The sequence below is a fragment of the Orycteropus afer genome, unplaced genomic scaffold, assembly GCF_000298275.1.
Source record: "Orycteropus afer afer isolate SDZICR_OR568_19922 unplaced genomic scaffold, OryAfe1.0 scaffold00016, whole genome shotgun sequence".
Classification (NCBI taxonomy): Eukaryota; Metazoa; Chordata; class Mammalia; order Tubulidentata; family Orycteropodidae; genus Orycteropus; species Orycteropus afer.
Genome location: NW_006921603.1, coordinates 10,882,571 through 10,899,941, shown reverse-complemented (window position 1 = coordinate 10,899,941; position 17,371 = coordinate 10,882,571). Strand labels below are relative to the sequence as shown.

The window sequence follows — 17,371 nt, the reverse complement described above, 5'->3', positions numbered from 1 at the left end:
GGTATCTGTCTTAGCTTCCTAGTACTGCTTTAACAAATGCCACAAGTGGGTAGTTTTAAAGAACAGAAATTTATTTTCTTATACTTCAGAAGGATGGAAGACTGAAATAGGACACTGGCTGTAGGGGAAACTTTATTTTTTTTTCCCCGTTTCAGCCAACTTTTTTTTTTTTTTTTAAATTTTTATTGTGATTTGGGTGAAAATTTACAGAGCACATTCATCTTCCATACAGCAGTTCACATACACTTTTTCTCATGACATTGACTGCAATCTCCCACAGTGCAGCAGCTTTCCTCCCTCTTCCTCCCCATAGCCACCTCTTTCCTATGTCCTTCCCTCCCATGCACCCCTCCCCACCCCCCAGCTGTCTCCTTTGCAAGGACAGTCTTTCTCTTCTCCCATGATTGATCTCTCCAAGGACTGTATCTACCTAATGTAAATGTTCAGCTCATATGCTTGTCTTTTGTTTGGCTGGAAGCCACAGGAGAGGGTTCAGTTCCAGACCTGAAGGGCAACAAGGGGCCATAGTCTCAGGGGTTGCACCAGGCTCTATCAGGCCAGCAAACCTGGTCCTTTTTTTTTTTTTTTTTAAAATGATTTTGAGTTTTGTTCCACATTGTTCTCCCACTCTATCCAGGATCTCCTACATAGACACCATCCAAGTGGTTGACAGTGGTAGCCAGGCACCATCTTGTTCTTCTGGTCTCCTAGTCTTATAGGCTGAGAATCTCATGGTGTACCAATCGCTTGGACTAATTGTTTCCATGTGTCTTTAGTTTTCTTCATTCTTTTTTGCTCTGGACAAGAAGAAACCCATCATTGCATCTAGATGGCCACTTGCAAGCTTTTAAGATCCCAGTTGCTACTTGGGATCTTAAAAATTAGCAAAGTAGGATATGGAACAATGTTTTCGTGTATATGTTATGCCAGTTGAGCTTGATGTCCCCTGTGACCATGGTCCCGAGCCCACAGGTCCAACTCTTGCTCCTTTTGAGTAGCTGGCTGTGGCCAAGCAGTGACTATGGCCTTGTCCCTTGTCAGCTCTACTGTATACCTGGAAATTCTTACAGGATGTACAAATACACTTGCAGAAACCTTGTCAGCCCTATACGTAGTCATGGGCACACTCCCCCTTGCATGTTGTTATGTGCCATCGAGTCGAACCCGACTCATAAATTATGGGAACGTTAAGTCAGTTTACTTTGAACTTTCTTTGAGAGGTCTTTCCTTCTGTTCACTAACTAAGCTTGGGAGTTAGAAAGAGGATGGGTACTGGGTTCTTGTGTAAAGACTCATAATTCTTGTTGTTCTGTGGTCTTCAGAGAGAGTGTTGTGGAGGTATTGTCTCCCAGGGTACAGTTACCTTGTACATTTAATGGGACAGACCAGGGGAGTAGTAGAACAAAAATCCCACTTTCCATATCTAGTCAAGTACCTCCTTCCCTTGCTCCACAGAAAATAGAACAAGGCTAAGTAAAAATTAATTATCTTTAGACCTCTGAAAGTTGTCAGTCCTCTGTAGATAATTTTCTCCCTTTTTCTCTATTTGTGGCTCTTCTTACCATGTTCTGGCTTTTTTCCTGGATGTTTGCAAAATTTTCAATGATAATGCCTATCAAAGACTTTCCAACCTTTACTGGGGATGGGCGTCTTCCACTTTAGTACTTGAACTCTGTGGCAGTCATCATTTAGGGCTATTTAGAGACCTGCTTTTGCTTGCATATGAAGTCTTGGCTTCATGGTTAAGAAGTCTAAGTAAGTGACCTCTGGATAAATGAAGAGATACTGTGTAGGAGTATCTAAAATAACATTGCTTTGAAGTATAAGCCAATTTATATACAAATCAACAATTATACTTGAAGTATAATTATATTCTTCTCTTAGTTATAAATAGAACAAGTGGATAGAAAACCAACAAAGATACAGAAGAACTGAACAGTTAACCAAATTAACCTAATTGCCATAACAACATCATAGAATACACATTCTTCTCAAGTATACGTGAAATATTCCCTAAGGCAAACAATATTCTTGGCCATAAAATAAACCTTTACAAATTTAAAAGAATTAGAATCATACAAAGATGTTTCTGACCATAATAGAATTCAAGTAGAAGTCAGCAATAGAAAGATACTTCCAAATATCTAGAAATTAAATAATATTTTATAAATAACACATAGATCAAAGAGGAGGTCCCAAGGGAAATCAGAAAATATCTTGATCTCAGTGAAACTGTAAATGTTATAATCAGCTAATGCAGTTCTTAGAGGAAAATTAGTAGTATGAACTGCGTAAATTAGAGAAGAACAAAGATCTTTGAACAATAATTTAAGCTTTCACTTTAAGATATTATAAAAAGAAAAGCAAATTGTTGTTAAGTGCCGTCAAGTTGATTCTGACCCCTAGTTACCCTGTGTACAATAGAAGAACACACTTTCTGGTCCTGTGTTAGCCTCCCAAACATTGCTGTTTGAGCCTGTTATTGCAGCCACTGTCAGTCCATCTCATTAAGGATCTTACTGTTTTTTGCTTATCATCTGCTTTACCAAGCTTGATGTCCTTCTTTAGAGATTGGTCTGCCTAAAAACATGTCCAAAGTATGAGAGGCAAAGTCTCATCATCCATGCTTCCAAGGAGCATTCTGGCTATACTTCCTCCAAGACACATTTTTTAATTCTTTTAGCACTCTATTGTATGTTTAGTATACTTCTCTAACACCCTAATTCAAAGGTGGCAATTCTTCTTCTGTCTTCATTCATTGTTCCCTGTTTTGAATGACTACCTCTTGTGTAGGTTCCTTATGAGCACAATAAAGTGTTCTGGAATTCCCATTTTTTGTAATGTTACCTGTAATTTACTGTGATCGATGAAGTTTAATGCCTTTGTATAGTCAATAAAACACATCTTCAGAGGGTAAACATCTTCAGAGCAAATTAAAAACACAAAAAAGCAAAAGTAAAAATATAAAGAGTAGAAATGAATGAAACTGAAGACAGAAAAACAATGGAGAAAATTAATTAAATAAAATGTCAGTTCTTTGAAATAAATAAAATGGATACAATTCAGCCAAACTGACCAAGAGGAAAAGAGAATAGCCAATATCCAGTTACGGCTACCAAGAATGATAGAGAAGAATTCTACATCTTATATGAAGTAGACCAATTCTTTAAAATACACAGATTATCAAACTTCACTAAAAAATCAGATAATCTTTATAGTTTTATATCGTTTAAAGAATTGGAATTAGTAGTTAATTACTTTCTAACACAAACACTTCAGGCTCTGAAAGTGTTAACAGAAAAATCTACTGAACATTTAAGGAAGAAATAATACATTTTCTACATAACTGGTTCCAGAAGAAAAGAAGAGGTAACATTTCCCCAATTATCTGTGAGACCAGCTGTACCCTCACACTAAAACACATTATACAGAATGAAAACTAAGGTCCTAAACTTAAATAAACTTAAAACTAAATATTCCTGATGGACATAGATATGAAACTATTCCACAAAGTATTAGCAAAGAAAAGCTATTCATATATAAAATGAAGATATAAAAGGAAGACTGTGCAATCTACTTCCATAGAACTGTCTCGGAAACCCAAGGAGGGGTTGCTATGAGTCAAAACTGACTTGACAGCAGTGAATTTGGTTCTTTTTTTAGTATAAAATGACAGTATATCACAGCCAGCTTGGAATTACCTTGGGAAAGCCAGGCTTTGTCATTGTTCAGAAAGCCGTTGTTATAACTCTTGATGTTAACAAACTGAAGAAAAATCATGTTGTATTAATAGAAGCACAAAAAGTAATTGAGGAAATTCTAACAGTATATGATTCTGTGATATTTTTTCAGAAGAGAAGAGATAATATCACTTTTAAATTATATCTTGGTTAAAAAGGATTTGCCTGTGTCCGTATGACTAATGATTGAAAGTGGCTGGTTTTGTTTTTTTTTTTTAAATGCTCTGAATGTTTAATAGTTTTTTCTGTGTATATATCTTAAGGAAGTTGTCATTTATTGAAACAGATTGAATATCTTCAGCTAAGGGACAGAGGTCTAGGGTCTCTTGACCTATAAATCCACTTTTTTTTTTTTTTCCTGTATCATGTACAGTATTTTGAAGAAAAATGTTTTCAATTTCAGATGCTCATTGTGTGCTAGAACTATATTCTCATATATTGTAGCCATTAGCTTCAGATGCAATATGGCTTGTGCATCTGAAGAAATGCGTTTTTAATTTTATTTGATTTTTAGTAAGTTTAAAAACTGATACTTGATTTGGTTAAAAAAAAGTTTATTTAGTACATTTATAGAAACTGGATTTGCAAATCTACCTTTTTTTTTTTTTAACTGTTTTTAAAATCTGAGTACAGATCAAATACTTACAGTGAATATTTAGTATATGTATTGAGATTAGCCATAAGTGCAAAATGCACACTGCATTTCCAGGATATAGGACAAAAAGGATGTAAAATATATTTCACTAATGGTATTTCACATTAATTGCATGTTGAAATAATATTTTGGGCACAGTGAGTTATTTAAAAATATTTAATTTCACCTCTTTTTACATTCCCTTCTTTCTTTGTTTCCTTCTTTCCTCCCTTCCTCTTTTTTTCACTGTGCCTACTGGAAAATTTAAAATTTAATATGGCTCCCACTATATTTTTCTGAATGGTGCTTTAGAGAGCATGGGTCAACACCAAGGCCTGCTGCCCATTTTTGTAAACAAAATTTTGTTGAAGCATAACCAAGCTCATTGTCTATAGCTGCTTTTGGTTTAGTTCTACAAAGACAGGCTTAAGTAGTTGTGACAGAGACCATATGGTTTGCAAATAATTACTTTGTGGCTCTTTTCAGAAAATAGTTTGAGTCTGCTTCTCCAGTCATCAGTAAAGACATAATTTTTTAATGTTTATTTAAAAGATAGGGTCTGATCTTAACACTCTATAAATGCTTTTATAAAAAAATAATTTTTTATTTATCTTCTAGTCATAGAAATAAGTAAGGAGGTGTGATCTGGTTATAGAGAGTTAGTAATTGATTTTAAAGAAATACTAGTTTGAATAATGAATTTGTTAATGTCTTTTCTAGTTCGGTTTCATAGTTTCTATTTTGAAATATCACTGTACTATTTTGCTTATGGAATTTTATTTTTTCCATAGGTATATGTGGAATTTGATGATCTTGAATGGGATAAACGAGAGTGGGTTAAAGTCTATGAAGATTTTTCAGCTTTCTTGGTGGAATATCACTTAATTTGGGCCAAAAGGAAGGACCCTAGCCAGACTCAGGGATCAAAGGGCAAACAAATTCACTGGCCTGCATTGGTAAGATCTGTTCTTATTCATTAAGCATTTTTAGTTGTTATAAAAGTGCATGAAATGAATATAGCAGTTTAGATTTATCTTGCTGGCTATAAATTTTTTTGAATAGGCTCTGAAGTATCTGGGAGAAATTTCAAAATATTGGCTTGTATTTTGTTAAAACAAGTTTGTGTGTCTCTTGGTTACTGTTTTCAGCATTGTTCATCCACAAATAGCTACTTCTACCCAGTTAAGTCTAACAACAACAACCAAAAATAAACCAACCTCACTGCCTTCAAGTCAATTCCGACTCACAGTGGCTCCGTTTTGGCTTCTGAAGTGGTAAATCTTTATGGAAGTAGATTGTCCAGTCTTACTTCTGCAGTGTGGCTGGTAGGTTTGAACTGCCAGCCTTCTGGTTAGTCAAATGCCTAAGGCACTGTGCTACCAGGGCTCCTTCCAGTTAGGTCTGTTGTTGTTGTTAGGTGCCATCAAGTCGAACCTGCCTCATAGTGCCCCTCCTTGGGTTTATGAAGCAGTATCACTACAGAAGTAGATTGCCCAAGCTTCCTTCCGAGGAGTGGCTGGTGGGTTTGAACCTCCAGCCTTCTGGTAGCAGTCAAATGCCTTAGGCACTATGCTACCAGAGCTCCTCCTTCCAGTTAGGTCTAGAGCATATAAATTGGATTAAAGGCTCTGAGAAATAGTTGACTGGGTTATATGTAGCATAGAACAGTTCAGCTGAAAGAGATGTTGTAGATGGAAGATGGAGATACTTTTTATAAAGCATTCAGTAGCACATAATATTTCTCAGTTTCTTAAATTTAATCAAAATTCAGTGAATCATTAGGGGTGATAGCAGTGGGTAAAATTACTTAAGATCAGGAAATGTACTATTTAAGGACATATAGTATGTTCCAGAGGAGCTCTGGTAGTGTGCTAGTTGAAGAATTTTGTGGAAGAAATATACTAACTAAATAAACAACATAAATTGTTTTAGTAAAAGAGCCACATTTGTTTTTAACCATTTTATCTGTTTTGTGGTTGAATGCCTAGCATATAACAGATAATCTAATTTATGTTTTAATGAAATAATTCTTACACTACTATGAAAGAAATATTTTTAATGCTATTGAAACATTATTTCAGGTGTTTGGTATGTCTAATATGTCAGGTGAGATACTTTCAAGTTTTTTAAAAATGTAATTAGCTTAGGAGGATCATTTTTACTTGCCATTAGTTATAATACACTTAAAATTTTTATTTTACTTAGCCAAGTCTTTAACTCTTGAATACATAGAATAGTCACTTAATGTATCTATTTCTTTGACCCTTCCTTTTTAAAAAATCTGAAGAGATACACAATTAAAAACAAAAGACAGAGGGAGGAAATACAGTGAACTAAATCAGTGCTATTTTAAAAAGAAAATGTATGGAAAGGAGAGATCCATGAACTGTAGTTTTGATAGGATACTCCAAATACTCTAGCAAAATGAAAGTCATTTTTATCAGTAACAGATTTTAAAAAAACACAATTGTTTAATGAGTATGTTGAATTGTTGGTAATAATAATTTTTAGAACCTAAGTGGAATGCTTGATGACCTTACAGACTTTAACCACAAAATTGTTTAAAACCTGTGAGTAATTGTGACATATATGAGAATTTTGTATGAAAAGTCTCAAAAGTAGGAAACAGTAGCTCAGTAATAAAAAAAAAAGTTTGCCTCAGAATAAAGCATGAACAGAACTTTCGAAAACCTTTACCATTTCTTAGAGACAGTTAAAATCAAGATGAATTTCTTCTATATTCATAAATTAATGATTTTGGAGAAAATTTCTATTACAATATACTATTTCTTAATAATTTTCATAATGATTTTTGAAACCAATTTCTGTTGAAAACTTTTAAGCTCACAATTAAATCCACATAAACAACCAGCAAGACAATTTTTTTAATTCAATATATTTCTTATTATAGAAAAAAAACATATTATGAAAAGTTTGGAAAATACTGCATGATATAAAGTAGAAAATCAATGTTTTATTCTTCCTCCCAGGTTAGCTAATATTCTTTGAAACGTTCCCTTGTAAAATATATTTCTATGATTTCTTTAAAACAGTTTTAGCTAAGCTGCGTAAGAATTGTAGATTCTACTTTTTTTTTTTTTGCTTAATAGTTCATCCTATATGTTTCTCCTCACAGGCAATAACTTTTAACATAATTTTTAACAGCTGGATAATATTAGGTTTTATAATGACCCATTTCCTTAATGTTTGGCATTTGAATTACTTCCATTATTTTGTTTGATTAAAAATAACAGTGTTATAAACTCATTGTATGTACATCTTTGTCTGCATCTCTGATTATTCTTTAAATTTAGGTTCATAGTAATAGAATTATTGGTCAAAGGATTTTTATGAACCTAAAAACAACAAAAATCTCTTGATAGTCTCCATAAATTGATTAAAAGTTGTATTGACTGCCATTGCCCTGAGTCAGGGTATGAGTTTTCTTCTCACTACACCTTCACAAGCATTGATCATTTATTTTTGGACCACCTTGTTTTAAAATCCAAACAAAGGAGAATTTTTAAGATTTTATGAGATGCAGCATTGAATGTTACCATTTTGTGTCTGCTAATTTGATATTTTAAAATACTGTTTCATTGTTTAATTTATATTTCTTTAATAAGAATGAGTATTTCTCATGCTTATAGCAATTTGATTTGTGAATTGTTCTTTGTTTTTTAAATTACTTATTAGGGTTTTGCATTTTATATTTGTTAGGAGCTTTCTTTATATTATTACAGATATTATAACCTTTTTGTTATAGCTGTTTCATAGTTTGCGTAGCTAATTGTTTGATGCCAAGTCTTTTTAAATTGTATGTTTATCTTTAAAGAAAGTCTGTGTAATGAGGTATGTTCATTAATCCATACAAGTCAGGGTCCTCCTCACTTCTTCTCTCCCTTCTGCCCCCTTTCTCTTCTTTCCTTCTTGTTCCTTTCTTTCAGGAGGTTCTAAAAATCCGTACAATAAACAAGTAAAATAGGAATACTTGTAATACTTAAGAAAATAATCATTTTAAGTTTCATAAGCACTGTATGAGCATTCATGTATATGTAGTACATGTGACAAATTCTATTGTTTCCCTGTCTGGTCATTAAAATGAGATTTAAAAGCAATAGTTACCAAGCTCAGAATTTTTACATTGCTTTAGCAGAGTAAAATACAATATTTAAAATTATAATAGATGTTAGGGATGTATGTATGAAAAAGTAATAGAATGAAACACAGTGGTAACTAATACTTTGTCTTTAATTCTCTGTAGATTTAATGTTTCTAATTCTGTGCATATGATACTTGCTTTATGTTTTTGTGTACTTAAACATATGTTTGTACTTACCCTCTTTCCAATTGTTTCATCCCTCCTGTGGTACCTGCTAAATGTTAGATATTGGGTATAGTATTTTTGTCTATTAATTGTTCTGAGAAATTAGTGGAAATTGCCAGTGTACCTGCTGGTTCTTGAAATCATGACAGGACAAAAAATAAAAAAAGTCCTGTTGTTTCATTACTCTAAAATTTATTTTTAAAGCTTTAAGCTATTAAGAGTTAAATAAAATACAGATTAAAACAAAACCCAGGTTACTTCTCTGGAGTTCTCTCTTCATCGTTCTCCCTAGGTTATCAATAGCAAATCATATATTGGAGCACCACATATTTAGCCTGCTGAAGTGGTGTCTGTTTATTAGCTTGGTCCTGTGTGATCAGGGTACCACCAGAGGTCATTCAGAGGATGGAGGCCATGGTAACTTACATCTCCATGTAAGTTACTTCACATCTTGTTAAATTCCTTCCTTTCCTTTTCTCTCTCTTATTTTTTTTCTTTTTTCTTTTTTTAAGTAAAACAATGTGAAAGCACATTTATCTGCAACAGGGAAAGAAAGTGTTGGCATACATAATTGAAATCACCGAAATCACCTACCTAACTGGGTTAGGGCCCTGGCTCCATCTCCTTTAGGAAAACCTTCTGTGGGGAGTGGGGCTTCGACCCTAACCCAGTTGGGCTGTAACACTGCTGCATTTTCTAAAGGGCAGAATTTTCTACTGCTTTTCTACTGGCCCAGCCTTCCAGATCACCCCAACCAGAATTAATCTCACCATCCTCTGTGCTCCTGTAGAGCTTTGTTTGTACCTCTGTTTTAACAACCAACACATTCTGCTTTGTATTATACCTATTTGTTTGCATGTCTGTCTTCCCCTAATAGATTGTAAGTTCTTTGAGGACAGGACTCATGTCTTAGTCATCTTTGTATCATTCCTAGGAGTCTAGCACAGTGCTTTGCCTATAGTAGACAGTGAGTAAATGCTTATTTTAAAGTGATGAATCAACTCCAACTTATCTGGCAAAAAAAAAAGAAAAAAACATACAAAGAAGTATAGCAGATTTTCTGGCTGTCTTCAGCTCATGTTAAGATTAAAGGGCAGGCAAGGAAAATCAGCCACTTGTGGTTAAAACTGTGTAAGTGATCTATTTTAAATACATCAATTTAACCACAAACAAATAATGAAAATACTTATAATGGATACTTTCATTTTAATCAGATAAAAATCTAATCCCTTAAATTGTCAGAAGGGAGAAATATAAAAATGATGGAAAATGGGTTTTTGTAAAGATACAGAGGGAAAGAACAGGAACCTTGATCGGCAACCAAATATGCTAACCTACAATAATTTATCAGAATTTCTGAAGTTTTAGGAAACCAAGGTTTCTTCTTTCCAGTGAAGCTTTTCCTTCATAAATAGGAAATTCTGGTTTGACAAGGCATTGTGATCAGATTATACATGTGTAAAACATTATTAGTTTATCCCTTTTTGTTTGTCTGCTGAGTTTTTTAGTTTCTCTCCGTTCCTAAAGAAACCCTTTCAAAGGGAGTAGAACTCAATTGGTCTCTGCAACAAGGTTATGCTATTTTCTGACTGCCAAATAGCCAAACTTGGTTTAGATTATGGCCTCAATCAAATTTAAGTGAAATTTGAAGACATGCTTTGTTCCAACTGAATATGAACTTTAAAATAAGTTTATATATATCAATAATTGAGTTTCCAGAATAAGAATTACTAATTTTATAGGCCTTTATGCTTTGATGAATAATGAAAAGGAAGTAATAACAATACAATATTTTCAGGATTATTATTTTTCTTCAAGGTATAGAAATTTCAAGAGATCAATTTTTATATAGTAAAGCAGTAAACTTTTAAAATGATAAAATGTAACAGTAGCATTGCAGTAAATCAGCACATACATTCATTTCGTGTGGATCTTTAAAGAACATTGCTCTCTTGGAAGGTGTTATTTGTAGGAGCCAAAAAGAAGTTAATTGAATCATTATTTCTACTGTGAGGGAAATTTTCTTTAAAAAGCATTTTTTTAAAAAGTGAAAAAGGATATGCATTTCAACTTATGTTTATTAACTACCTGATAGGAGCCAGACACTATGCTGGGAACTGGAGATAGAAAAATGGTAGGCATTGTGTGCAGAAAGATAATCAATGCAATCTCATCTAAAGATGAGAAAAGGGGAGCAACCTGAATGTGTATGTTGTCAGATTAATGTTCTGGGATAGTATGCAGCTTTTGAGTTACACTTATGAATAGTGTAGAGAAACAATTTTTAAAACATGATTCTTGATCATAGCAGTGTCAGAATTACATGTTTAGAAAGTATTGTAAAATAATGTGATTGTTTTTTAGAATCATGGGATTATACCCAACTATAATATGTCTTTCAAATAAAAACAAGTATTATTTACAAGAAATTCAGAAATTTTACCATAACATTTAAGTTCTCTGGTATTTTCAATTTTGGAAATAGTTTTCTTTACATGAGTTAGTTTAGCACACCTGTTTTAGGCTTCTGTTAATATATTTTGACAGCTACTTTTTACCTTTGTAAACAGTCTTTTTGTAAATCTGTCATTAAAAGTACAAAAAATAAAATTTTATAGTAAAAATGGCAATTTAAACCATGACAAAGTAAAAACATATAATGAGAATCATTTAAAGTTTGTTTTTAACTGTATCTTAATTACTTGTTTGCTCATAGGTTTGCATACCTTTATTAGACATATTCATGTCATAGATTCAGAGAATGTTAAAGCTCAAAAAAGAGAACCTCAAAGATATCATCTAGGCAGGCAGTCTAAAAGCATAGGCTTTGAAGTCAACTTGCCAGTTCAGATACCAACTCTGCCAATTAACTGTTAATATCAGACTAAACTTGAGTTACCTTTCCTTTGTGTCTCTTTCTTCATAATAATGTTGTTGCTGTTAGGTGCCATTGAGTCCATTCAGATTCGTAAGGGCCCAATGGAACAGAGTAGAACTGCCCCATAGGATTTCCTGGGCTGAAATTTTTATGGGAGCTGATTGCAAGGTCTTTTCTCCAGTAGAGAAGCTAATGAGCTCCTGACCTTTTGGTCAGCATTCTACCACCAGGGCACATTTTCATAACAGTATTACCTATCAAAAAGATATGTTGTGAAGAATAAGCAAGAATATATATAAATAAAAACCTTATTATAGCATATAATGCTCATAAACAAAAACTAAACCAGTTATACAGTTGATTCCAAGTTACGATGCCCCATGTGTGTCACAGTAGAACTGTGTGTGCTCCATAGGTTTTTGAGTGGCGATGAACTTTATGAAGTATATCACCAGGCCTTGCCCTTCTCATGTACCTTTGGCTAGATTTGAACTGCCAGGCTTTTGGGTTGTAGCCAAGCACTTAACCATTGGCTCCATCTGAGGACTCTTAACATACATAACAAAATCAAACTCACTGCCGTCGAGTCAGATCTGACTCATAGCAGCCCCCCTGTGGGTTTCCAATGCAGTAATCACACAGAAATAGATTGCCCAACCTACCTTCTGAGGGGTGGCTAGTGGATTTGAACCACCAGCCTTCTGGTTAGTAGTCAAATAAATGCCTTAGGCACTACGCCACCAGAGCTCCCAAATATTTATACAGCATTTCATAAAAACATTTGATTATGCTATTATTGTCATCATCCAGTTTAATGCCCTATTTTTTCTAATAAGGAAAGGAAGGCCTAGGTAATTATATTAGTTGGTTTGTTTAAGTTTATATTGAGTTTAATAGTGGCAAAGGTGGAAGTAGAACCTAAATCTCTTGTTTCAGCATAATGCTTTTTCTTCTGTTGTAGAGCTTACACTCTGCCCAGTTACTGAATCTTACTGAGAAAAGTAATTTGTGAATTTTGTTTGTTTGTTTTCAGTTAATTAATTTTCAGGAAAGTCCTAGAAGGAAAAAACTGAGTTTGTTAGTCAGTTTATTCCTGATCAAATAATTAAGACTTTGTGGACATAAAATAAATTAAAATATTTGTGTCCAAGGAGTCCAGAGAGTAAAGAAAGAGACAGATGCAGAGATAGAGAATGAATCAATCATTGACATAATAAAAGTTTGTTATTTAAAAAAAAAAAAAAAAGAAGTGAGCCAAGAGAGTACCTGGCTTAGCAAGGGAGTAAAGGAAGAGCTGCATGAAGGAAGATGATAGTTGATATGATTTTAAATGCTAAATTGAAATTTTCTGATGAGAAAAGGATACAAGACATTTTATAAGAAACCAGGTCATGATTAGAATGAAATTCCATTGAATTACTCTTAAGTGGGTTAAATCATCAATTTTTAATTTTAGGTAGATTTCTGAATCAGCATCATGAAGTGATGGGGGAGAGAGTAGGACTTCATTTGTCATTTATCACTTAATGTTTAAATTGTCTTGGTTAGATTTGGATTTATGTTTTTCATAGAAAATGTGTTTATCTTCATTCCCTCCAAAATTACACTAAAATGACAGTAGAAAATGAGAACAACAAAGAAAACAGACAACAGTGACAACTTAACATGTAAAATTAAGTCAGGAAAGAATTATCAATGAACACTAAAACTATTGGACTAATGTGTGCTGAGGAACAGAATACTCATAAGATCTCAAAAACTATTTCCACTGATTACTTATTGATTACAAAAGAAAAAGTGTATCTATATGGAAAGAATGGATAGAGTCGCTACTTTAAATTTAGCATCACTAGTAGTTGGACATCACTAGCATTTATTTTCATTCTGATGTGATGCAGTAAAATGTGCATAAATCAGCTATGTAATATTCTTGCTAAAAATGTTTAACCTGTATCTAATCAGGAGGAAAGAATCATACAAACCAAGAAGGGGGGCCATTCTACAAGACAACTAGCCTAGACTCTTTAAAAAAAAAAATGACCATCTTTCTCCACCACCCCCCAAAATCCGGGGCAGAAGATGGTCTTTCCCAGATCTAAAAAAATATAACTATAGAAATAAGATAAATGAACTTTGTAACTTAAGTGGGAAGACAAAGAGCTACAAAATATTTTGGGGACAATTGGGGAAATTAAAATGTTCATTCTACATTAGATGATACTGAATTAATGTTAATTTTCTTAGGTGATATGTAGAAAAAGGTTCTTATTTTTAGGAGATACGGGCTGAAGTAATTAGGGATGAAATACTGGTGTGTTCAGTTTTCAATCTACAATTTAATAAAAGTATATGTACCATTTACATACAGAGAGAAAGCATTCAAGAGAAGGTAAATGTAGCAAAATGTCATTGATGAAGCTAGGTGAAAGGTATGCAGGTTGTCATTGTACTTTTCTTTCAGCTTACCTTAGTCTTGAACATATTTAGAACAAATTAGGAGAAGGTATGGATGGGTAATTTAGGTAAGAAGTCACAAAGACCTGAACTTTTAACATTTGGGATAAAATTGAGGAAATAGACTGAATATATATTGAAGTAACATTGAAAGAATTCGGTAACTAGTTAAAATTGGAGTAGTGGTGGTGGTGTTATGTGCCATCAAGTCAAACCCGACTCATAGCAATCCCTCCTTGGGTTTCCGAGGCAGTATTACTACGGAAGTAGATTGCCCTATCTTCCTTGCGAGAAGTGGCTGGTAGGTTTGAACCGCCAGCCTTCTGGTTAGCAGTCAAATGCCTTAGGCACTATGCTACCAGAGCTCCCTAAAATTGGAGTGTAAGGGAGAATAATACTAACAAGACTGAAGTTCCTTCCTTTGTTTACTCTGTGGGTAGGTGTCATTCACTGCACTAAGAAAGAAAAAGCAAATGGGGGTGGGGTGGCTAGGGACTTTGTTACAGATTAAGCAAAAGCCAATATGCCTTTAAAGTTTTTAGAGATAATCTTAATTTTTAATCAATAGAGTAACAACAGTAGCTGTTGTTAGATAGGGCTTCTTCCTTTTGCTACTTTTTATCTCATCAAGATCACCTCCCTTCCTTGTTTAAATCAATGATGAATACATAAAAAAAAGTAAGTTTCAGATAATATGATCAGTTTCATGAATGAATGACTGAGCCAACTCTATATTCTTACTCAGCTGTATTTAAAGTACTTTTCTCATTTCAGCAAAAATGACTCAGTTTCATTCCAGAACAGGAAGAGACAAATACAGCCACAGAGAACACTGTGCAAAATTTGTTGGAAGAAAATTTCCCTAATATGATGAAAGATGAGAAGATATCCATTCAAGAAGTTCAACAAACCCCAAAACCAAAACATATTGCAGTCAAACTAACCAAAACCAAAGACAAAGAAAGAACTCAGAAAGCAGCGTGAGAAAAACGGAAAGTTATCTGCAAAGGGCAACCAATAAGTCTAAGCTCTGATTTCTTGGCAGAAACTATGCATGTGAGAAGACAATGGGATAATATATATAAAACCCTGAATAAAAAAACCGGCCAACCATAAATTACATACCCAGCAAAATTGTCCCTCAAATAGAATGGTGGAATTAGGACATTTCCAGATAAACAGAAATTAAAGGAATTTGTTAAAACCAGGCCAACTTTATAAGAGATGCTAAACAGAGTTCTTTGGACAGAGAACCAGCAATAGCAGACAACAACTGATGATTAACACACATGACAACATAACCCAGAAATCAATCAATTATAGAAGTATTGAAAGTAAAATAAGCTTACAGGACAGTAAACAGGGAACCAGAGACGCCAATTGATAAATGAGGACAATTGCAATAGTATAGGTACAGAATTTCCAAATGGTAAGGAAGTTAAGGCAATTGTGAGATAGAACGTACTGTTCTAAACTTGGGAAGAAAGTAATAAATCACAGGGTAACCTCAAAAAAATAACCTTCCCATCAAAACAAAACAAAACAAAAAAAAAAAAAGGAGAAGCAAAAATACTTAGCAAAAACAATAGAAGCAAAGGAAATGATAACAGAATTCATAAACAAAATGAGCTCAGCACAGAAAATGATATGGAACAAAGAAATCAGCAACACCACAAAAAAAATCATAACAGAATGACAGGAACAAAGGCATACTTGTTGATAATTACACTGAATGTAAGTGGATTAAATGCACCACTCAAGATGGAAAGTTGCAGACTGGATAAGAACACATGGCCCATCAATATGCTGTCTACAAGAGACTCACTGAAGACACAATAAAATAGACTAAAGATCAGTGTTGGAAAAAGAAATATCAAACAAATGGCAATCAAAAAAGAGCAGGCAATATTAATTTCTGATAAAATAGACTTTAAGAAAAAATGATCATTAGAGACAATGAAGGACATTATGTAATGATTACAGAATCAATTGAAGAAGAGGACATAACTATATTAAATATCTACACACCCAGTGAAAGAGCCACGAAATCCATAAATCATGCTTTAATAGAATTGAAAACACAAATACATGACTCCACAGTAATAGTAGGAGACTTTAATACACCACTTTCAATGAAAGATAGAGCAATTGGAGAAAAACAAGGAAGCAGAAAAGCTAAACAATACAATCAACTAGTTTACTTTATACACATCTACAGAGCACTTCACCACTAAACAGCACAATATACATTCTTTGCCAGTGCACATGGAACATTCCCCAGGATAAGACCATATGTTAGGCCACAAAGCAAACCTCAATAAATTTAAAAACATTGAAATACTGTAAAACATCTTCTCAAATCACAGTGCTATAAAATTAGAAACAACACTAGGAAGATCAATGGAAAAAGAGAAATCATGTGGAAACTGGATAACGCCCTTCTTAAAAATTATTGGGTAATACAAGAAATAAAGAATGAAATTAAAAAATTTCTTCAGTCCAATGAGAATGAAAACATGACATACCAAAATCTTTGGGACACAGAAGTAGCAGTGATGAGAGGCCCATTTATAGCAATAAATGCACACATCAAAAGAAAAAGAAGAAGAAGAAGAAGAAAGAGCCAAAATTGACACCTTAACTTGGCACCACCAATGATTAGGAGAAGAGGAGCACACACACACACACAAAAACCTACCGTCACCAGAAGAAAATAAGTAATAAAATTCGAGCAGAAACATATGAAACAAAAAATAGTAGAAAATATCAACAAGACTAGAACTTAGTTATTTGGAAAGAATAGTAAAATTGACAAATCACTGGCACATTTAACGAAGGAGAAGATGCAGATAACGCGAATAAGAAATGAAATGGGTGACATCATAACAGAACCAACTAAAATAAAAAAGATAATATGGGGATACTACAAAGAATTATATTCTAACAAACTTGGAAACCTAGAAGAAATGGACAGATTTCTAGAAACACACTACTTAAACTAAACTAACACAGACTAAAGTAGAAAATTTGAACAGACCTATCACAAAAGAAGGCATTGAGCAGGTCATAAAAAAAAGAAATCAACAAAAAAAGTCCTGACCAAGACACTTTCACTGGAGAATTCTACCAGTCATTCAGGGAAGAGCTGACACCAATTCTAGTCAAGCTCTACTCCAAAACATAGAAAAGGATGGAATCCTTCCAAATTCATTTTATGAAGCAAGTGTAACCCTGATACCAAAACTTGGTAAAAATACCAATAACAAGGAAGACTACAGACCAATATCTGTCATGAATATAGATGCAAAAATTTTCAACAAAATTCTATTCATTAGACT

General features: G+C 33.6%; 1 protein-coding gene across 1 annotated transcript in view; it reads left to right on the top strand.

The window, feature by feature from the left end:
* Positions 1 to 17,371, top strand: part of JMJD1C (jumonji domain containing 1C) — a 379,129-nt gene that overhangs the window by 88,684 nt on the left and 273,074 nt on the right. The window contains exon 2 of the mRNA XM_007959051.2: positions 5,166 to 5,330. Within this exon, the coding sequence (XP_007957242.1) occupies positions 5,166 to 5,330 (165 nt within the window). The remainder of the gene's footprint in view (positions 1 to 5,165; positions 5,331 to 17,371) is intronic.